Source organism: Dermacentor andersoni, chromosome 5 (genome assembly GCF_023375885.2).
Source record: "Dermacentor andersoni chromosome 5, qqDerAnde1_hic_scaffold, whole genome shotgun sequence".
Classification (NCBI taxonomy): domain Eukaryota; kingdom Metazoa; phylum Arthropoda; class Arachnida; order Ixodida; family Ixodidae; genus Dermacentor; species Dermacentor andersoni.
Genome location: NC_092818.1, coordinates 148,227,336 through 148,251,712, shown reverse-complemented (window position 1 = coordinate 148,251,712; position 24,377 = coordinate 148,227,336). Strand labels below are relative to the sequence as shown.

Here is a 24,377-nt window from a genome sequence, read left to right as displayed (position 1 = left end):
TGACACGCCAGATGGGGACATTTTCCTTTTCAGCAGCTTGACGACTAGCTCACCGCCACTCCTAATTGTTATTCATCAAACCACAGAAATGGGGCTTTTGGCCCACTATACGCACTTCCTTACACTTTTGCCGACCTTTTACAAGTGTCAGTGCTAAACGTTCTCTTAATATGAATTGGTATACTTAGCTACAACCAATGCTTATGAGCTTTTGACAAAGTCGGTAGCTCGTCACTGTTACTACACAGGGCCAATTTCTGCGAAATAGTCCTACACGAAATTGGCACACAAATAGTTATTTTCAAAGCACGCCGCCGCGCATAGACAGATTTACGTTGACAGTTTTAACACGATGCTCTGCTCATTGTGACTTGTGGTGCATCTTGATAGATGCAGTTCACCGGAGTGATAAGGTAGGCACCTTACATACCTGAGGTCTCCTCATCTAAGGATTAATGCCTAAAAATATCTCCTTAGCTTTTCACGAGCTGCCGCCGATATTCTATCGATGCATACAATGGTCTCGCGCAAGAGCGTCATACTTTTTTCACAATGCAAAGTGAAATTATTCAAGGCTGCATGGAGCCCGTTGCCAAAGGAATGCATTATCGCAGTGAAATGCTTGTACCTGCAGTTACAACTGTTTCTGGTTCTGAAAAGCAAATCCTACTTCACTGCAGCGCTCTAATCAACGACGTTCGTAGGCATCATCAGCAGGTCTCAACGACATATTGTTAGAAATATTTGTTCGCAATATCGGCACTCGAAACGCTTGGGAGACCTGAGAGGAACTACCATAAAGTCCCCTATGGCGGCCGTTTATTGGGTATAGCGCTTTGATACTGAGCACGATATGACACGGTTCTGTGCCATATTCACAAGAAGCTCTCACGCTATAATTATTTGTATGACGAAATTTCAGCCAATCATGATGCTAGACATATCATTAGCGAAGCCGGCTAACCAATGGAAAAAGAACCCTTATAAACGAAAAACCTTTGCGAATTTGGCCGCTGATTCTCAGCAGTGGTGGCCGCAATCGCATGGAGTTGACATGCGAAATGCTTGCGTACGGAACAGTTACCGCACGTTAAGTCCTCTAAGAGGTCAAAATAAATCCGGCAACCTCTACTTTCTTAATCCATTCGTTGCTTTATGATATCAACCCCCAGCAATTAAACACTGGCAAATGCTTCTCAAAAAAGAGAAGCTGAAGTCTTCCTAGCATTGGTCACTCTTGATTGTAGCGATAAAGAATTTTTGTGGAACTCTCCTTTATGACTGTAAATTGACAATAACATGACAATGCCCACCTTCCACAAGGACCTTCTACGGTCTTGTCAATATTCACAAAAATAATGGAAAATTATGCTCTCCTGGAGTCTCAGATACAACTTTTCAATCTCACCTTCTCACATAAAAAATAAACCTGAAAACGTTATTGTTCTAGGTGCACAGGTAATTGAGATCACATTCATATTCAAATAATTCCTTCTATTAATTTTTCAAGAGCCGTGTTTATTCAGAAACGTTTATTTCAGCAAAATTTCAAACCGCCGGACACTGAAAACATCGCGATCACAAAAGTCTTAAAACCGGCCTCGCTGCAGCATGCAACCAAATAATGTGAGTCTCCTTTGTATTTTCTTTTCACACACGCCGCGCCACGTCCTACGTGGAACGCATGATGCTCCAAAGCTAACATTTGAGCATCAGCAGTTCTGGTAGTATAGCGCCAGCAATCAAAGAAGAATGCGTGCAATCAGAGCTTCGATTACACTGGTGCCAACCTGTTCTTGTCAAGTCATTGCTTCCAGTCACAGAAGGTAACTTTCGGGCAAGTTTCGATCGTCTTGCTGAAAGCGTGCCTAACAGAAATACGTAGTGTAGGTGGCTGCTAACCTATTCCTCGGGGCTTTTTTCTGCTTCATTCCCTAGGGAAACAAGGACAAAAATCGACCCCCGTCACCGTCCATCCCGACGTCCACCCACGTGGTCTTGGCTTACAGACACCGTGCCAAGCAGATCGACCAAGTGAGCCGGGTCGCTTTCCCAATCGGTTTTGTTCTCTTCAACGCACTCTACTGGCCCTATTACTTGCTCTAGTTGGCCATGGTCTCAGTGCCTACAGCTGCTGCTCCCAACGTGCAGCCATACGCCGGGAAACGGGTGGCTGCGTACCCCAGGGAAACGGTCGGCCGCTGGATTGAAAAGGACTGCCATCACCGACGCACGCTCTGGTGGAAGAGAAAGCTACACTCTTTGCTCTGCCGCATTCATTCTTTGCTTACCATGATCGTGTTTGTTTCTTGTCTTTTCTTTTGTGTGTGTGTAGCCGTCGGCGCTGTCTTCAGGGCATTCCGCTCTCAAGCGGGTGCTGACGCATTGACCATCGCTTCAGACTTCCTCGTTGTACGGATGTTGCCATCATAATTCCAAAGAGCATCATGGTCAAAACTGCCCATACGCACACTTGTAAATAAGAACTGATTCACACATCAGAAACATGGTTGTACTTAGGCGTGCCCAAAAATATTTTTGCTCTTTTTTGAATAAAATGAAATAAATAAAAAAATAACATAAATGTACTAAAGCCAACTTAGCTTTCACCACAATAAACTAGAAAGCTCAGCGTGTTTGTCTTTATTCGCTGCTACACTAACTTCGAGACCAACGGATAAGAAAATTAAGAACGGATTAAGAGAGCGGTACCTTTATTACATCTCTTTAGAAGTTAGCAGCGATGAATTTGTGGCTCTTTTCTCTAAGGCATTCAATAACTTATAAGGCGTCGGGTATTTCAGTTACTCAATTATTCAATGAAACAATGTATCCCACAGGAGCTAATGACGAGTACTGACCAGTCGAGATGCGTTGTTTTCGCGACAGTTCTCATTCAGGGTTCTTTCCGACCGAAGACTGATTACGTGCTGCCAGACTGATTCGTTCTTGGCGATTTGGTCGAAACGTTTGCGCTCCCTCATCCAGCGTCCGGCGTCAGCAATATTAGCCGGTAATCCCGACACATTACTGAAGCACTCTCCAAAAGGCAATGAACATTCGCTTTATTGCCGACAGCTGCTCAGGCACTTCATCACTGCGGCAGGGTTTCTAGGTACATTGATTATTGCTTATCCAAACTACATAACTATATTGACTAGACGACTAAGCTGCACATTCATCGCCTATTGACTTTTCGTTTTCATTTCCGTATCGCCACGTAATCATGCGTCTGCATACTTTGCAGTAAATTACTGTTCAGACTGATGCGCAATGGCCTTGCCCAGAGTAGGGCGTATTCCATTACCATTTTTGCTGGAGATCACATCCTTATATTATCTGTCAGAAATATGTAGGAAGAGAGCAGTGGCTGCATTGCTCAGACTGTAATGTTTAGATGTGACTGGAAACTTTGTATATAGGATGTTCCTTCGTGGCACCACAAAATGTTCACTTCTACACTTCCACGCGAGGTCGCTGACGTTCACAACATCAAAGCCTACTCTTCATCTTTGGGATACAGTTTCATGAGACATTTCAAATGGCCACCTCTCAGTAAATGTTGCAGTTCACCATTTTTTTTTAGTCATTTATGCACGGGTGAAAATTTCGTCGCAGTAATATTCCACTTATTTTGATGCTTTTTGCGTGATAGATGAGGTGGCAGATGAATTGTTACTGACAAATTGAAAACTAATCCTAGATATCCTTTAGAGCACTGACTTTGGATTCTGGACTTGTACTAGACGGAAATACCCGCAAATGCTTGTCAACTGCCCGATCACAATATTTTATACTATACATTATTTTGCCAATGAGGCACAACAAGAAAAGCGCATTACCTATCCGATATCGTCCAAACCTGGACGAGTGCGAGCTTTAATCTTTGAAGCTTCAGTCTTCAAACCTTTCGAACTGCATAAACTATCTTCTTAGGCAGCTCAAAAGTCAGCAGCCTGTTCTTTTGTGTCAGCAAACAGGATTTGCATAGAATGGCTTCACTAGTGTGCTCAATTGCAACACAATGAAGACCGAGAGGCTCTTTATTAGAAAAATGGATTTTTGCCGGCGCATATACAACCGCTGACATGCTAGTCTCTATAGGAATGTAGTATGGGATTAAAAGATCCCAGATCACCATGAAAAGCGGAATGCTAGTCCTAAAACTAGCCAGTTACAAGCAGCTCTTTGCCCTTTTTTTTTTGCAGTAGTCTCCAGAAGCAAACTATGTTGTCATTGAGGAAGCCTTAATGATAAGCTTAGCAGGCAACAGCTATATGCGTTGGGATTTATGTCGCCATGACTGTCGTTTCTCTTCAAGGAGACGCAGCTGTTTTGAGATAAATTTGCAATTTTCATGACGCTAAACAACAATGCTTTTCGCATGATTGAAGTCACTTAAGGGGGTTGAGACAATAAACCTGAGCTGCGTTTACTCAAAATAATGCGCATTTATTTCGAAGTACGTAGCTCTGCTCCGCACTGCTCCAAAAATCTTGAGGAATATTCATAGCCCTTATAATCGCAACCGCCAGCAGCTTTTCATTTGGCAAGAAGGCACAATGAAATGGAGGTTTTTACTGAGGGCAATGTGCATCTATAAATGACAATGAGTGGTTTCTTCCCACCGCCTGAGAGATTAAAGGAAACAATTTATGGAAAGATGCTAGACATACATAGCGCATTTATTTCTTTGGGCATAATATGCATGTTTCATCGAATTGCTCCTCTACTACAGGCGACAGAATATTCGAATTTATTCGACAATATATTCGACTTAACGACAATGCACAACTTTAGCTTTGTCGTTATCGAAAGTGAGCTTGGCTGGGAATTCAGTTACCGCAGCTTTTAAGAATTTTTTTAATGCTTAGTGCTCAGTATTTATGGTTTTGTATAGCACTGCTGGCGGGTAGAACAGCAACAATTTACACACACAGGAATTCTAGGCTTGCAGCCACTAAAGTTTACCACTTTATTTTTTTATCACGTTATATTGATGCAACGCTTATGAAAAAGATCCGCTCGGTTAAAAAATTAGTGCTTTCATTTCTATTCTATCAAGCTCTTCTGTCGAACCTCATCGCTACAGGTCATAGTTTGCGAATGCAAAGCAAGAAATGTACACTGGTTTACTGAAACATATAACAAGGTTTCGTGTTGGCGATGAAGTATTATATGTATACATTTAGGGGTTGTTGATAATGACAAGTGCCCACTGACAAGTTGGTAGGAAACTTAAATATCTTCCCTAAGTCCCAGGATCCATAGCACAGCAGGAGTGTACTTCGCTTTCAGTATGGTGCTGGGTGTGTTGAAGTCATATCATTTATGAGTGTGCTTTTAGTATGACAACACCGCGTAATAAAGAGAGGAGCAGAAGAAAGGAGAAAGGCAGGGAGGGTAAGTAAAGGAAAAGGTCCGGTTTGCTACCCTGCGCTGGGGAGAGAGGGGAGGGGAAGGTAAACTGACAGTAAAGTAGAGACAGAGTGAGAAAAATGGAGCACAGACACACAATCACAGTCGGTAACCATCACCGCATACTATCAACCGTGTAATAAAGTATACTACGACTAGAAAGAATCATCTAGGAAGGCCAGGGTAGCGTGGTTAATAAATTCATTTCTTTGAGTGTATCGTTATCGTTTAATGAGAATGGATGCTTCTTTTACCGTGAGCATTGTTCTTGTAAATTTACACGGTAATTCATTGATAAAATGTTTTCTTGCATTGTTAATATTTTCTTCTTTCTGCTACATCAAAGGCGTGGTTTTCACGATTGTGATGCTCTCCAGAGCATGTAAGACGCGGCTGGTGTAGATATAAATTTTGTGTAAATAGTTCAAGCTTATAACTGTTTGATTGTGGTCCGTGTGAATTCACTGTTATATTTAGAAATATAACGCGAAAGATCTATTCTGCTAAGCCTACTCACAAAGCTGCGCTACTGACAAATGTGCCTCTGAAAAAAAAATATATATACATATAACTTATTCGTGATCTTGCTCATGCATCATGCGTACGTGTTTCCTTACCTACCATATCTGAGTAGAGCCAGGTTACGAGAATAAATTTATATAGTTATTCACAATCGTGGTTGTATCTTGCATTGAGACGTGCAACTAATTATTCATTTCTATGATTCAGGTTTTTACTACACAGGTATAATCGGAGTAACAGATGTGATTAAAACGGCAATCCACTGAATATTCCTGTTTACCTTTATTACATAACATCATTGACTGAAAGAGCATAGTCCGAATATTAAACTGTATTTTGGAGAGAAAATTAAAAAACAAACGCTTTATTTCGCTTAAGGAACAAAAAAAAAGAATTAAAAATCCGAAATTTCACCTTGCTCCTTTTGATGCGCTTGTTTGTCTCTTGAACAATGCCGATTTCATTCATGAATAAACGTAATGGCTGTTGATTTATATAATAATTATTTCGTATGGCGAACAGATTCAATATTGCATCGCCTTTGCTCACTGTACTGAATACTGTGTTAAAAGGTTCCTAAAAGAAATTGTCAAAGCAACATCACTCCTGTTTCCCCATGGGATAATTTCGGAAGGATATGTTGACTGTTCACCGAAATCAATGTTTGCTGCAATTCTCTGGAAGGAAAATATGAAATAAAATACTTTTCATTCTAATGAGTTCCATATTTGCTCTAAACGTGAAAGTCAATATGAAAGAACCATCTTCCGCCAGCTGCATGTCTAAGTGCCGCAATCTGCGTTTTGAGATAGCTGCAACCTGCACTCATCAATAGCAGGTAAGTGGTGCATGAAATAATTTTTCTTCCCATGTCATTTTATTCTAAGCTAAATATTTCCGCTTCTTTATTATGCTCTTGGCCTTAGAGACATACGGGGGAAAAGAAACTATGACTGAGTGACACAACACAATTCAAAGTCAATAGTACACAAATGTTTTACAGCGTCAACTCTGGTTCGGGATTCGTACTTCGTGCGTTCAAAGGTAAGTTGTACTTAACGATATACCGGCACTTTGTTTACAGCATTACCGCAAGCCGCAGTATGGTATGGGAAATTACCTCTCATTTGTACGTTTATATGTATGAACGGGAGAGCAAAAGGGAAACCGAGGAACTCGATTTTTTGGTAGTATGACTACAGAAAACCAAAAAACAATAAAACTAAGAAAAGCATCGGGGAAATTAGCCGTGGTTGAAATTGAAATGTAGTAAACAAAAAAAACGGAAATGTAAGTGGGCAAAAAAGATAACTTGCCACCGGTGAGAGCCTAACCCAGAAACTCCGCATCACGCACGCGTTGCACTACCAAGCGGGCTAAGGCGACGGCTATCCATCCATTACCTTGTGTATATATGACGGATCTGGTGTTTAAGAAATTAAAGAACTGCAAGTGCACGTAGAAAAGCAAGAACAAATATTTAATGTCGGTCTCTTGGCCCGGGGCTCGGCCTATTGAGACCCTTGACGAAAGCGGCCAAAACGTCGAAAATAAATGTGTGTGCGTGCGCTTCTACGTGCGCCTGCGCTTATTTCAGCATTATATATATATATATATATATATATATATATATATATATATATATATACGTTTGACAGTCAGCCTGAAAAATTTCTCTCTGCTTAATATGTGAGGACAGATGTCTGCCACCAAACAAAAGTTGTTAGAATTTCAAGCACGGAATTCCAAAACCGTGCAACAGCTGCTTAGCGTAAGCAAAAGAAAAGTGCGGTTGATCCCTCTTTCCTAGGAATTGGCAGAGCAGGAAAGTGGAACGTGTCTTCACAGAAGCTGCTGCATGTTTTCTTCGTGAACTCACGGTCCGCTGCAGCGAAAGGCACACGATTGGCATGCCGGCGACCGTGTTGAAGGTCTGCTTGGCGCGCGGCGTGCTGTTGGCGGGCGGCGTCCTGCTGCCGAATCGCTTCGGCGAAGATAAGAGCATTTTGGCCTCTCTCTGTAGTGTCTTGGGCAGTCAGCTGAGTTCCGACGCGCCCAGTTTCAGAAATGCGAGCGGCAAGGTTTGTAGCGCACTCCACGAACGCGCAAAGACGTTCTGCTTCACGATGGTGCGTCTCTTCCCAGACCAAAGCGAGATTTCCTCGTCGGCTCCCTTGCCTTTCTGCGCCGCTTGCCTCAGCAGATTGTTTTAGTTGGTGACATCGCAACCAAAGGAGTTAGCAGCATGTAGGCACTGCTGATGCATGTCGAAGCTACATTCCGCAGGCGACGAGGCTTCACAGACTAGTCGGACCCAAAAGAAAAACCATGTGCAGAAATTGCATCGTCAGCTCAGCAAAAGGCTTACATCACCTACACCAGGCTACACCGCGTTGGAGCCTTCGCTGCACTGAGACTAGCGAAGCGCTCACTGTCGGCGCTCGTTAGTGTCACGATGCAGTACTTCGCTTCACCGCTCCTAGATGGCGGCGTCATACGTGTCAAGAGAGACGATATTTTAAGCGTTCACGCCGATGTCCCATTCCTTAGAGGAGGAAGGACGAAAAAGAAGGAAAGAGAAAAACAGAAGGCAGGGAGGCTAACCAGGAAGTTGATGGCAGACTCAGCATAAAACATATAGTCTTAAAAATTCTGTTGATAGCTCACAAACACCGTTATTTTTCCATCGGTTGGCCATGGCGGCCGCATTTCGATGGAGGCGAAATGCGAAAACACCTGTGTACTTAAATTTAGGTGCACGTTAAAGATCCTCAGTAGGTCGAAATTTCCAGAGTCCTCCACTACGGCGTGCCTCATAATCAGAAAGTGGTTTTTGCACGTAAAACCCCATAATTTTTTTCCATCGGTTTCGTGTCGCTCGCCACATCATATCATTGGCAACGACGCGGCGCCAGCAAAATTAGCACACGTGCCACGTTGGTGCCTGTCACGTGTACTATCCTTGCACTATCCTTGCACGGGTACTAATGCGCGATTCTCAGGCTCCACGTGCATACGTATTGCGCTGAACATACTCCCGGGGAAATTAGCACATTCGCGAGGCAAATGCGAAAGAAAATGAACTGCAAGCACATGCTTCTAACGTGCCACTATATGCGTGTGCGTGTTCGTGTGTGTGTTCCGTTGGTTCAGTTCTTAAACAGTTCGATGTGGGGAGGTGTAAATAAGCGAAATGAAATTCTAAACCCAGTTTCGCCTTTTCTATACGTTGAATTCTCAGGTGATTGTATAAGGCAAAATTTGGTCATTTTGTCGCCCTTCGTCATTGGTTCGTGCTACCGCTCCCCCGCTACCACCGCGATCGGCCCTTCGGAAGCACGAACGATAACAAGTGAAGAAAGAATCGGATAAAATGAGTTGTTTAGAATATGACCACTGAATGGCGTTCTTCAGCAAGTGAGAACTCCTTCACTGCGATAAGAGAGGGGATGCATTTTAAATCGGCTGTCGGAATTATTACGCTCATTTAGTGAACATTCCCGACAGAACGTGAAATTCTTTTATACTTATATTGCGTCGGTTTTGCGTATCACTTTGGCTTTGCACATGTAACTCACCTGCTTCGAAGAAAAAATAACAGTGACTGATCACGTGCAGGAAACAATTTATCATAAAAAGAGAATGCCAATGTTAAATAATTTATAAGAAAGAAAGCCGAACACACTAAAGAAGGTAGTAAACTGCAAATTTATTCGTGCGCTAGTGGCGCCATCTTTGGGGCAGCGTCATCTATGTGCCACGCTGGTCTCTGCAGGTTCCTGTTTCCTCATGTTGATATTGCGAAAGTCTGAAGAAAGCTTTGGCCAAGTTTTGTTAATGAGTCTTTACGAAATCAGGCTATGAGAAAATAAACATATTCAACCAATTTATCGGAATCAATGTACAACAAAGCTTCACCTAAGCGCGTAACTATTTTCTAAAACATTTATTCACTTTTTATGTTGAGGTTAATCCAAAATTATCTCTACATTTTATGTTACGTTTCATCTTATGTTTTATTCATGTTTATTTCTTACGCTGTCCCCTAGCAATGCTTAAATGAAAACGCCAAATCTTGCGGATGTAGCGTCGGACGTCGACGCAGTGATGTAACGAGTGACTAAGACAAGGTATCATGTTTGTCGAGGAAATAATGGAGACGAGAGGCGCATGCACAGATTAATACGACAAATTTATAATTCTGTACCTCTTGTGCCACACTTGCAATAGCCATTCTGGAGCATTGGACAAGAATGGGCATAGTCGAAGGTTCAGGTTTGGGTAGCCCAGATATAACAAAAACAGGGGGAAAAGCCCGAGGACACCTAATTACTTCTGATGCGTTGTGATTGCGAAAGCATTAATGTACCCTTGAACGCCGCTGAGCGGTCATTCGAGTTATGAACTCCTCGCGGGCAAGCTAGCCCGTTGAGACGCTTGGCTAACGCCTCCTATAGATAGCGCAAGGCCGGTGCAGTTCGATCCGTCCCGTCATGCTACCTTGCCTAACCTTCGTCGAATCTAATGGGGACGCTCCCGAGTAAGCTGCAGTTATTTTCACGTCGCCGCTTTCGTCAGGCCGGGCTTGGCAAAGGAAATTTAGGTCCAAGTAGCATGACGTAATAAAGCAGAACGCACCGGCCTGCTACCTAGGAAGCGCTGGTTTAGCCCACGGGGTAAGACACTGCTTCTTCGCGTGGGGTCTTTCGGTCGAAACTCACTACCGCCAACGTTTTTCCTCTCGAATTTATTCCGTTTTTTATACATTAATTTCTTTATAGCGATTACAGAGGCGAAGTTAGAACGCGGGCGAGAGCTTGCGCGGACAAGGAAGGCACGGATGACACAGGTTTCCGAGAGCGAGGGTGATGGTTGTCGATGCGAATGCCCTCACTCTACACCTGGCACGCCAGCAGCAGCGTTCCGTTTAAGTACGCGCGTAATGCGACGTCGCAGCCAATGGAAATTTAGGTTCCGTTTCGCTGCTACAGACGCAGGCTCTTTCGCTCAATGGGTCATTTGGTGGTGGTGGTAACAACATTACAGACAATCCGGCAAATTCGTGGCCTGGGGCTAGGCCGCCCGAGAGGAGTGGGTCATTTGATGCTTTCACGTAATAAAGAAGCCACTGAATTTCATAAGCTATATCATAAAGATGTCGGTGTGCTTTATTTATGAGCCGACGTTTATATGTAAAGTTTTTATGTTGTGATTTATTGTTTTATTACGTATAGCAAAGGTGTTATCACTAGCGCTGCATTGTCAGTAAAAATCCCTCGCTGTGTAAGTCAGGGCAACTGGTGGCACAGTCCCATCTTCCCAGAAATGGCGTAAGCAAAAAAATAAAAAACAAACTTAAGCTGTCGAACATCATGCACTGACCAATTAGGCAAGAAGAGTTCTAGATAGTACTATGAACATCGAATAAGTGTAGAGGTTTTACGCAGAACATTTAGTTAGTACGCGAATGCTTACGAGTTTATTCGGCCGCTAAAACTACTATTCTTACTTCTTATAGCTGTCTACTAATTTGCTGTCGCAGTCAATGCTTCGCCTTTCAGGCGAGACCGCGACTATTTTTTTAGAAGCAGCAGACGGTGTCCACACAGCCTTCTCATCTATCACTGAGGTTAACAGATAACAACCAGGCTTGCAGGCACTGCTTTATAATGTCAGAGGAAGACAGTGTAGGCTGTTACTATGCGAGCGGACGTGAAAAACGAGATACTCGCCGTTCTAAAAGACCGCGGAGCTCCAGCTCACAAGTGGGACATGTGGCGCCACCTTCTGACATGCGCTGAAATCCAAGCCATCCGCTTATTGATTTTTCTCGTCAATATCTGCTGCCCCAGCACTTTATTTGTGTGATCCTCTACACGCATACTTCTGGTACACAAATTTCAAACCACATTTACACTTCGACGCATGAAAAGCTATAATAGCATGTATAGACATGCTTGCGCTGAGCTAACAGTTCCATCCTAAGCAATATTGGCTATTTAAGTGAAAATTATAAGCTGCCATGTCTGGCATTCAGGAACAGAGCGGCGTAGACGTAACATCGAAGGAACGTTTATTCCTGCTTCTTGACAGGAAGCAAGCCGCTTACATAGTGTGCGTGGTGGGCCCGGGCAGGCGTTGTTTTAAGGCCAACACGGCCTACTAGATCAGCGATAGCCGAAGAGTGCGCATGCGCATACAGTACGCCCTAACGACACGTGTGCGTGGTTTCGAGCGCACACAACATAAGCGTCTGTCAGCGCGCATGGAATACATTAAATCTGATTCTCCACATCTTTGAAACTTCACTGCAATGAAAGAGAAGTCCAACAATCCAAAGAGAAACATTTTGTGCCCTTTAAACTGAAAGAAAACTTAGACGTATGAAGGTCCTTCCTGGTCAGTTTTTCTTTTTTTTTACCTACCGGATTTAACAGCCTCATTTTTTCTATTTGTGTATCACAGTTAAACGCAGAATGGGTGATACTTATGCGAACTGTGAAAGTAAGCGTCTCAAGTATCTTGGGGTGAAAACTGCGTTTCTCTCATGAGCAAATAAAAGAAAAACTAAAATTATGCGGCGGCTCAGCAGGTATTTGCTACATCCTCTGTGGTCATGTTCGCTTGCTGCATTGGAAACGTACTTCAATGGTGTGTTTCGTCGTCAGTAAGGACACAGTACTCGCCATCAAATTGTTATCAACTTACTCAGAACCTGAGGGCAAGATTATACCTAAACCACTGCGTTACGGTTCCGCTTCCATGCAGCTTGATGATCAGGGGCAAATGATTTACATTACCGCTTATTTTTTTACTTTAAAAGGGCTTGGATGATTACCTACATTCAAATGTACTACAGCACGAAGGACTCCTTGTATGACTGCTTGTATTTTCTCAAGGCAGATTGGTATGATTCATGGGGGACAGAATTACAAGCAGAGTAACCCATGTAAAAAAAATTGGCTTGTATCCCTAAGTCTCGTTATGCTGTCGTTGTCATGCCATCGTCCTCATGGAGTAGTCAAACATTCATTGTCTTGCTGTCATAGTGAGGCCATAGTGGTCATTCGACGCCATCACTCCAGCTTCGTCACCCGATTCTCGTCACGCCATCGTCGTCAGAGCATCGCTGTCAAGCCACGGTCGCCATACAGTAGTACTCGCACCGTTGTCTTCATGCATTCGTTCTTATATCGTCGTCGTGATATCGCCGTGAATGCTTCATCATCGTCAATCTAACTTCGTCATAAGACTCTCTTCATGCCGTCGTCGTCACACTATCGTCTGACATTCGTCAACATTTCAGAAACACTCACGCATTTTCGTCATACCGCCTTCGTCGTTCCATCGACGTCATTCCTTCCTTGTCATTCTATCGTCATCATGCTGTCGTCATTCAATCGTGGCCGTGCCGCTGTCGTCATGCGTTAGATGCCGTACTGTTGCTACCACGTCGTCGTTGTCAGTCCATCGTCATCATAACAGCTTCGTCATCCGGCTGTCGTTAGAGCGTTGTCTTCACGCCATCCCCGTCGTACAGCCTTCGTGATGCACTTGCCGTCATGCCACCGTCGACGCACACCCATGCTCACGCCTCATGCCGCCGACGTCACGCTGTCATCGTTTTTCCATCATCACCACTTCAAAGTCGTCACGTCATTGTTGTCATGCCATCGTCACATTGTATTCATCGTTCGATCGAAGTCATTTTTTTTTGTCATTCCACCGTCGTCGCCGAGTCGTCGTCATGCCTTTATGCTCATGGCCGACCTTGGCAAGCAAGTGCCACAGCAAAGGGGTTCGATATCGGAGACTGTATGTCTCATATAGCCGAAGCAGTGGAAGTCTCAGAATGACTACTACAGACTCTAAATAAACGTGTCTTCAGCAATACGGTTTGTCATTAACTGTTCGAACGCTAATGGCATTATTGTCAACCGTCATCGGAAAATGGGTTCTGCGATATATACATATGTACTTTTTGGAACTGGCTGTTATGATGCCACTGCTTCATTTTTACTGAGTCACAGGTTTTTTCTTGCTTTTACATGACTTGCAAATGCTTCATTCAGAGCTTTGTTTAATGTTACGCGATTATTAGGTAAAATTTGTATATATCGTTATTTAGAAAACAATTAAAGATATCTGGCCCCCACTCCAACATGTTACTGTCAATTTCGTATATCGTGAAGTCGAGGCAATCTTTTTTACGAGGGAAAAAGCAGAAACAATATCAAGCCTGAATAAATCTCATTCCATGGGTTCTAAGCGGAGTGAAATAAGAGTATTGCTTTCTTTTAATTAGAAATCCCTCATTTAAAAATTTAAAGATTAAAACTATAATAAGGAAGCAGCAACTTTTCCTATATGTCGATAAGGTCTATTATTGTCCATTCTTCAAGAAGACCGCCAGTTTTCTTTTATTACAACTTTCGCTGATGTACTGTACTAGGGCCAAGCTGCCCGCAACCTTCTATTCATTATAGCATTGAGCCTATAACTCTCACTTTCTAGTATATTTCACTTCAGCTTTCTTTTTTATATGTAAAATTTGGAAAGTTGGGCCCCAAATAGAGCAACCTCTAGCAAAATCCCAGGTAGGAAGAACAACAAAGAAAACAGATGATCAAAAACAAGCCGCTGCCAAATTTGGTGCCACAATTGCAAAATTCTAAAACAGCAAGCCGCTGGTTCACGATGGAAAGAAAGGAAAAATGGATATCAGATTGATGCCTTTATTGTAGAGAACACCATTCGCTACGTTAAAATTGCAAAGAGGACATTCTAGGTGTCTACAGGGCAACATGCTTAAAACGGACAGTTAACAGAACAGTGGCACGTTAGTTCATATGTATGTGGATTTGAAAATAAAACTCAGCAAAAAAAGAAAAGAAATTGACTTTTGACCAAGGTCCTTCGCATTGATTCCATACCTCATTTCTACCCTCCAATATTTTAGCCCCGCCTTCCAGGGTTCAAATAGATAAGTGCGCCGTTAAAGATCACTTTCCAAGGGCTCGTAGTTTCTCGCGCGGGGAGACACAAAGGCATCGGCATATGCTGGATACGTGACTTCACTACTAGATTTCTCGCCATTTCGTCCGCGAGATAAAACAAGTCGCGACTCGCGTACCCAGATGCACAACATCAGCCGGTGAGATAAGTTTTGTGTGCGGCATGAGAAAGGGGGGCGGGGGCGGACGGGGAGGGGAGCAAAGGGTTTCCAAAGCCTGTTGTCGGTGGCCGTACGTGGTGGTTGCCCATAAATTCCTCGAAAATCTTGCATTCGAAACGTTCAAATTTTATACTTTCGAATCACCCCTGGAAACATTAATGGGACTACAGTATCCTTTTTTTTTTCTTTCTTATGTTCAAAGATTGCAGGTTCGCAAGTGCGGAACCAAAATAGATGGTACTGTTTTATTTTAAAGAAAAAATTTCGTGACAGGTCGCGAACTACTTAGAGAAAAGATGGACACTGTGTGTCCTCATGTATCCTTAATAGAAAACCCCTTTAATTTAAACGGATTGTATCAGCTTTCCTTCCCCCTATATTGTTTCATGTATGTAAAAAGAAATAGTTCTCATTTGCTGAGGGTGACTAGCTCAAGCTGCATGCCATTGTGTATGCATAGTAGGTAAAGTTTTCTTGTTTGCTTATAGCAATAGTGCACAGAGAGGTAGGCAGGCAAACAGACGGAATAAATTGAACTGTGGCCGTGGCAAAAGCAATACTTGTAGTCGGTGGTCGTAGAATCGAATGAAAGCAGCTCTTATGCATGCATGTGTTATCAAATTCTTCCAGGTGATCTCGCAGTGACGAAGTCAATCCTAAAACGTGCCACAGCAATCTCTTAACTACAAATTGATACACGATCGGCCCGTCTTTAGGGAATATGGCACCTTAAAGGGTACCTCACCCAACGCTGATGATTTAAAAAAAATCTCGTGCTCCTCTCTAGGCTTTTCAGGTTTCTCATTCATTCATATTCAAGCAACAAGAATTTCATCGATGCAATAAAAGTCCTTGTCGCGTCAAAGTAGAGCCAGATTTTATACTTGTGCGAGCACGCACAAATTACAATGTTTAATGTGATTCTGAGCCTCAAAGTTACATATTTGTAATTCAATTTGCTTATTGAAAACACCCTGAAAGAAAAAGGAACAGAAACAACATAGAAAACAGCTGAACTAGAGAGAAAGAGAGAAGGCACTGCGCACTGCATTTATCTGTGGTCCTTCGCCTCTCCCGTTCAGCTTCAGGATCCGGAAAGTTCGGTCACGTTATCCGTAGACAGTTTTTATTTCGCATACCTAATTTACCTTTCAATGAAATGTGCCCTAATATTGAGGCAAAATCAATCTATTTTTGTACCTTCACTTGGCAAAATGCCTCTGACACAAACGCCGCATCAGTGAAAAGCCTTCTTGTTCGTTTTTTTTTTTTTTTTTGTTAACAAGGTAGCTAATAAAACAGGCTATGTTTCCTGTCATGAGTTGTGAAAGGCGAGGTTGGGCGCCAGTACACATTTACACAGTACAGTGCAGTTCTTTAGAAGCCTCGGAGCTGTTTTAGAAATCTGGCAGATCCCTGCTGGATCAATATGTAAATTACTTCAACTTAATATATGGATGTCGCCCTACAAAGAAAGGACTCTTTTGCATCCAGTGTCAGGGGAAGATTTAAGCGCACCCACCTCGCTATTTTCCTCGTCTTCATGCACGTCGCTTTGCGAATCCGTCAGGTTCAAAATATTTATTGTGTCTACAGATTTTAATGTTGTACAAGTAGTGTATTATGCAGTTCTGCTTCAACGGGAATTTATATGGAAAAACGGAATGAAGAAAAACTTTTCTTGGTCATTCAATCGAATGGTCTCAGTGTTAACATCGGTTTTCCATTAAGTAAAAGACATTCATCTCCATATTCAAGTACATATTTTATTCCGAACGAAGTTCTCTTTTGGTCCTTGTGTATCTGATGCCCATAATACTGTAATGTGTTGTTTCTCGCGTGCAATAACAACTGCTAGAAGGAAACAAAAAGATTGGTGTCCAAAGTAAACACTTTCATCTACATTTGGGACAGTACCGGTCGTTCCAAATTTGTCTCCAAGCAGGAGGTTGCCTCATACAGCGAAGCTGTCACACATGAGGCCATACTGAACTCACTTGAGGCTGTTGGAGTTGGTGGCCGGGTATATAAATGGATTCGGGACTATTTGACAGAGAGGCATTTTTTCTTACAGACTGAAGATGGCCCAACTTCAGACCATTACATCTGCCGTGGTGTGCCGCTAAGTGTAGTGTTGAGCCATATTTTGTTCAACCTCGTCCTGGTAGGACTAGCGGATTACCTACCGCAGACAGTTCATGTCTCAATATACGCCGACGACATTTGCATCTGGGCCTCTGCGGTGACTCACCCTCAGCTAAGAGCCAGGCTTCAGCGGGCGGCAACCATGACGGCGTCTTATCTCCGAGAACAAGGGCTCAGTGTGTCTACTGAGAAGTGCGCATTACTTGGTTTTACGCACAAAGAAATGTCATTGTATCCTGTTTCCATCAATGGTCAAGCTGTATCTTATGTTAAGACGCATCGCTTTCTGGGCGTCATCATTGACCGCAACCTCTCGTGGAGCCCTCACTGCGTCTATCTGAAGAAGTTAGTCTCCATTGCTCAGGTCTTCAAATTTCTCTGCGGGAAAAACTGGGGTACACCAGTCCATTCTATGTTGCAGCTATACAGGGTTTTGTTTCTCGGACTCCTACGTTACAGCCTACCAGTGTTGTGAAATGCATGCAAGACGAACTTTCGCGCCTCGGAGAGCATACAAGGTCAAGCCCTACGCACGTGTTTAGGGCTGCCTCGGTGCACCTCAACAGCAGCAACAGTCGCCATCGCAGGAGATCATATAATCCAGACACATGTAGCTGTCGACTCTCTCAGAGCGCACATTCGCCATCTGTCAAGGATCCCCGACCATCATTTGGCCTCCCTACCAGCCGAGAGACCTCAAGCGACCTTTTCACGAGGGATTAGCGCTCATCAAGAGTGCATACCGGTATCTTTTACACCGGCGGCGAAGCCTTCCTCTCCCCGGTGGTGCCTGCGACAGCCTCAAGGGAATTTCGCTATTCCTGGAATTACAAAAAAGTCCAATCATCCAGCGCCGGCTTTGAAGAAACTTACGCTCCTATTACTGCACCAGACTTATCATGACCACATTCATATATATACCGATGGTTCCACCTCACATACCAGCTCAACTGCCGCATTCGTCGTACCAGTCAAGAACGTTACAGTTAAATTCAAATTGTCGCACACGGCTACATCTACATCGGCAGAACTTGCAGCTCTCCATGCCACTATGATGTACATTACCGAAGAGCCAACAGAGAAATGGGTCGTATTTTGTGACTCTAAGGCAGCCCTTCACAGAATCAAGTCCGCATTACGTCACAGAACTTACGAGCAGGTGATATCTGACATCAGGGAAGTGCACCACCATGCTCTGGAAAGAGGACACCACATTATATTTCAATGGATCCCTGCTCACTGTGGCATCGTCGGCAACAACCTAGCTGACAAGGCCGCCCGGTGTGCCCACGAAGATACCAGGACGCGTCCAACACCTTTGGCGAGGTCGGACGCTGCCAGAGAACTTCGCCTACTTGCGCGCAAGAAGTCACAAGATCTCTGGATTTCAAGTGCGTTCAATTGTAGATTACGTAAACTGGACCCCACGCTACGGCTACAACTGCCATCTAGCCTTTCCCGCGGCGAAACAACCTTGTTGTGTCGCTTGTGGCTGGGAGTGGCGTTCATGAACGCATACTCCTACCGTATGGCAATGGCCGAGAGCCCGATGTGCGACTCCTGTGGGTGCGAGGAGACCATCGAGCACCTATTGTGTACCTGCCCTCGCTACAATGTCCAACGCCTCTCTCTGCGGGCAAGTTTACGCCGACTGGACTCGAGACCGTTCACCGAGTCAAAAAGATACTCGGACCGTGGCCACACCCGTCACTGGCTCGAAAAGCAATTCGTGCACTAGTGCAGTACTTGAAGTGCACCGGCTTAAGAGACCGTTTATAGTGTCCTTGTGTATGTTGTCCCTCCCACACGTACTCAGTGGTTACTCTCTCCCTTTCTTCCTCTTTCTATTCCCCTTTCCCCCACCCCCAGTGTAGGGTAGCAAACCGGATGCTGTTCTGGTTGACCTCCCTTCCTTTCCTATCCTTGTTCTCTCTCTCTCTCTTGTGTTATGAGGCTGGCAACACTTCGCCTGGAAACCTAAAGGCGTGCACTGTGAGGTAGTGTTCCTTATATTAAGTAACGAAGTTAGAGCACTCATTTAAAGCTTACGCAAAGCATACCCATCTACGCATAAAATGCATGACAAAATACAGGGCGTGTAACGCAGACATTGTGGTCGAGGTTCGAGATTAGGTGTATCACATTTCTTAATAATTTGATCGATGTCCTGCTATATTAGTTCGTTGGTGAAGCACTCGACGCCACCGGAAAAGTTGCGTGAAAAAGGCAATATGTGTACATCTGATGCTTTCTCCGCCATATATATATATATATATATGTACTGAACACTGCGGTAGGGTACAAGCCTGCATTTGACACATTGCTAAACAATTTCAATGATAGCAGTCTTTATTGTTACAGGTTAACCGATGAAAACTGGTTAAGTAATGCAAAGCAAAGTGCGATCTATATTCGGTGTCAACAAATGCTCGTGAGAAAGAGAGTACTTTTTATTTTAAAGCGTTCTCGACGCATGCAGTGGTTTTCAAGGAGTATAAGATTCTTTCTTCATTGTTTTTACTTGGTAGCGACTTGTAATGTATAAGGTCTCAAAAACTCTTGGGGCCAGGTGCTTCATAAGATGACCTTGTTTGTTAGGACTGCCTGCTTAAACAGTTTTAGTATAACCGCACGACAAAATTTTTGCTTCAGCTACAATATAGAGCATACATGGCATGCCTGTAGAGAACGAACGGCGAAATTTTGTAATCTATTGAATTTTGCAAGGCAGGCTTCCGGTGGCTTCCCACGCTCGCTGTCCAGGCGAAACAGCAAAGACGCATTCGAAATACGCTTTGAAAATAAGGAGAACAAGCTGGGCAAAGCGAAAAGTACTGATGTTAGACATACAGCGTCTAAGGCAATAGAGAAATTTCTATCTGATCCCTTCTCTTACTCAAGTCTTCGTGTGATACCGAACTTTTTCAGCATCGCTTTTTCCACTTGGTCGTTAGTGCGATCGCAAGAAAAGGGTGAAGTCGACTTTCCTTTGGGTCAATCACGCCTCAACGACAAATATTTGTTAATGTATTGTTGTTGCTTTCAAATAATTTATTGCTGTTGTGACAGGGTTGCGCCAATAAGGTCAAACACCCTATACTGCAAACGTGATTTCCGTCTTCCTGATAGCGTCAATTAATGGCCGTGAAGGAGCACTGAATTATTGATGACACAAAGACGGGGATAACTCAGAACGAACAGAGACTGCATTTTAGGGCAACTAATTTGTGTAAAACTTGATAAATTTGTACAATGCTCAACCTCTCACTCTTATTCTCTCTGTTCCCCCTTCCGCTTACCCCCAGTGTAGAGTAACAAAGCAGGCGCTCATCTGGATGACCTTTCTGGGTTTACTACCCTTACTGTCGCTCTGCCTCTATCTCGATCGTTTGTTAACACGGAACATAGATCGCGAAGACCGACATAAACACATCATATATGTAAATATAACGCGCTTAGTGACACTACCTACCATTTCGTTTGAAATCGTGAGCTCAAATACTCCATCCGCCCATCCCCTGACAGTGTAATGGCGACGTCTAAAACATTGCTAACAGCCTAGTAGATTACTCATCCGTTTGGATGACAGACCAGCCTGAGAGGAAAATACAACCGGGGACCTTTCGCATAAGCACTCCTGAATGCAGAAGGCCGCAAAAGCCCTATAGCGCTTCTTGAAAGCTGACTGCGTGAATACTTCTGACTGTAAGCGAGCGCTGCTCTGCCAGTGTGCTCACACCGACTGCCGCTATTATTTTTTTTATCGTTCCTTTTTCTCATTCTTATTTGCCCCCCTCTTGCCTTCTCAAAGTAGGCGGTAATCGCGACCTTGGTTAAATCTGCTTCGTCTCTTGAGAATTAAACCAGTCAAAAGACGAAGAACAGAGGAGAGACGTGGCACACACAACGACTGGTTCATCTTTTAAGTGGTTTAATTCCCAAGAATAAGTACCAACTGACCCAGATAGCAACTCTCCTGCAATACTTCGTCAGGTTCTTTAGTACAGGCGAATAGCGGGAGCCAATTTTCGTTCATCGGCGCAAAGGGCTTAACGCGGTGCTAAACAAGAATGGCGTTCATACGCCCAAATTTCGAAGAACTATCACTCATAACTCTGTTTTTACCAACTCCCTCTTGTGGTTGAAGTTCAACCATATGAAAACATATGCTCTAGTATGAAAACATGGCTGCGAATAAATAATAACTCACAATACACTCAAACATTTTTTTGCGAGAGAAAAGCTGAATATGTGGCAATTTTATTGACACACTTATTTTTTCTGTATTTTCGGTTTTTTGTTTCTCACTGTTTCTGTAGTTTCACAAAAATTTTCTGTATATGACTTTTTCATCACTTTATACAACTTTTTTCCGCATGATTGTTTACTGTATTGTAGGAGGAAGTTTTGCTCCTTTCATGACTAGCTTTCATGGAACACGGAAGTCAAATTTTGGGATGTGATTGCAACATCTTACACATGCATGTTTGCAGATAAGCAGGCTACATATAAGAGTTGCAAAAAAACAGCCGGCACTTCGCAACCCAACCAGTATATATAGCCACGCACTCAATGTCACTACTATGGCGGAGAGCAGCTATATTTATTTCCGAAATTAAGACCAATAAGCGCATGCATGAGATCTATCTGACGATACTTAGACGGCTTGTGAAGCCACACAAAATATTATTTGAATATAGTTAAGAGAACCAATCTCATTTTGCGCACAGTTATCACCACAAATCTGTCACTATCTGCATAGGGACCCATTCTCTGAAATTACGAAAGACTGACTTGCATAATCAGAAAAAGAAATCTTTATAAATTAAGGATTTATTTTTCTGCCGAAATGAATTCTATGTAATAAAAATGGAAAACGAAGAGAAAACAGAAAATTTCTATTCTTTTTTGCCAATGTAGCTTTCCTTTTTGTCTTGTATTTTATACCTGTGCATTATTTAACGCAACGCGAGTTCTTTTGCTTAGTGTGACATTAATGTGGAGCTCCAACACTGCCAGTCTCTGGCAGTACTGCGTACTAAGTTGCAAACGCTTGACTCGCGAACAACCAACACTGCAGTGGCAGTCGCGCTTAAACCCCCACGCACATGCAGACGCACTTACAAAAAGCATCATATAAAGTCGCAATCTCGGTGATCCTTAAAGGCGACGTCGGTCTAAAAGAACGGCTTTATCCTTTGCCATAGCAGTTCAACAAAAGCTGCAGAGAGAAATACCATGGTTTCGTGAACAATAATGTTGGTAAAAATAGTCCTTCGGGCAACATATCCAAGCGAATGAAGCGTATTCTGTCATAGTATCACAAAAAAGCAACAATTTCTGTCGTACATTATTCGAAACTTGAGATGTTTAAGAAGATTGTATAACGGCACCAATTACAAAAGCAAGTGCCACGTTCTCACTGTCTGACTTGAGCCAAAGAACAAAAAATTGCAAAGCTAGACGCTGTCACTCGAGGATTTAGGATTTAATCGTCTTACAGTGAGACCGCGCAGCTCATTCGTTTGCATCTGGCTGACCCCGAATCAGTGGTAATTATTTGTCTGCAAGCGATGTCTGGCTCTAAAAAGATTACCAGAATACTGATCGAAATGCACGATCCCAGGATCAGCTCGAACGTCGCGTATTTTGCTTCCGAAGCTTATACTGACCCTTCATTCGAACGAATCAGTTTCATTCTGCTATATTTGAATAATCCAATGTTCCCCTTAAATCTCTGATTCCCCCATTCTTTTTTTTTCTTTAACATCTGCACTTACTTTTGTGCCCTCGTTCAATGTCGAAGCTCTTGCTGAGAATATAAATTACCAGTTTATCGCGGAGTACGTAGTTCTAAAGGACTCAACATGATAGTTTTTTTATGGCTGTCGTAATTACGCGTGGCTGTGGACTGTAAGCGTAGCTTTAACCAAGCTCGATTTGGGTCTCGATTAACACAACTGTAGCATCGCCAACATCACCATAAGAAGAATTATTTAACGAAGGCTAAGCAAAGCGATTGGTTCTACAGGCTGAGCGATAAAGTCTTGTGCGCCTTGCAAGACTCGATTTGCCTGCGGCCAACGACATCATTACCCTCCTCCACTCACAGGCTCAACAATGGCCGCGCGATTCCCCACAGAATGCGATGCGAAACAATTCATCATAGGTTGTGACACTTCACTTTATTACATGTCGTATTGCTATGTACCCCACCGCTTTCATCGCGGCGCGCTGAACGCTTCCTCGTAATACGTAGATGCTGAAATGGCTCCCGAAATTACAACCGGCTAGACATTCATTTGTAACCGCCCTTTTCAATGGAGCAGGCTCCTCTCCCACTCGCGGCACAGCTATTGCTGCTGCAGCAGCACGCTACTTCACACTGCGCACTCTACGCCGTCAATAAGCGCCGCTGTAAAGTCGGTGATCGGTGATGGTTTGATTCTACGAGTATCAGATAAATTAAAGGGATATTTCTTTTGTCATTTTAGAGCAGCACTCGCCCACTGGCACATATGCAGTGTGCCAAATTTGCATCAAATACGTTCATTGAAGAGCAGTAAAGACCGATTGGCACACAGCGCTTCAAGTAAGCGTGAAAGAGGTTCGTTGAAGAGCGGCACATGGTACCCAGCGTCACAAACTCAATGACCCAACTTGGTCATATGGTTATTTTCAAACCCTGATCTCTCAGCACAGTCAGGCTGACGCGCCATGCAGTCAGAGGCCCAGGTACACGATGGACGACGTTCATGATGGACTGGCCACACGTCCTTGTCGATATAAACGTTCGGACACGTCAGCACAGTTAAAAAAAATAAATTATGGGGTTTTATGTGCCAAAACCACTTTCTCATTATGAGGCACGCCGTAGCGGAGGACTCCGGAAATTTCGACCACCTGGGGTTCTTCAACGTGCACCTAAATCTAAGTACATGGGTGTTTTCGCATTTCGCCCCCATCGAAATGCGGCCACCGTGGCCGGGATTCGATCCCACGACCTCGTGCTCAGCAGCCCAACACCATAGCCACTGAGCAACCACGGCGGGTCGTTAGCACAGTCAACCCTTAGCTTGAGTAGTTGAGCTGTAGCGTGACGAGGCAAGCCTCGACC

At 43.6% G+C, this 24,377-nt stretch overlaps 2 protein-coding genes across 4 annotated transcripts in view; one reads left to right on the top strand and one right to left on the bottom strand.

Annotated features, from left to right (window-relative positions):
• LOC126531387 (glycine receptor subunit alphaZ1-like) overlaps window positions 1-6,656 on the top strand; it is a 243,160-nt gene extending 236,504 nt beyond the window's left edge. For all 3 annotated transcript variants that reach the window (XM_050178895.3, XM_055071135.2, XM_055071134.2), the window contains one exon: window positions 1,939-6,656. In XM_050178895.3, the coding sequence (XP_050034852.1) occupies window positions 1,939-2,106 (168 nt within the window). In that variant the 3' untranslated portion in view covers window positions 2,107-6,656. The remainder of the gene's footprint in view (window positions 1-1,938) is intronic.
• Window positions 1-24,377, bottom strand: part of LOC126531390 (cell adhesion molecule 4-like) — a 545,870-nt gene that overhangs the window by 420,653 nt on the left and 100,840 nt on the right. The gene's annotated exons all lie outside the window — the stretch shown is intronic.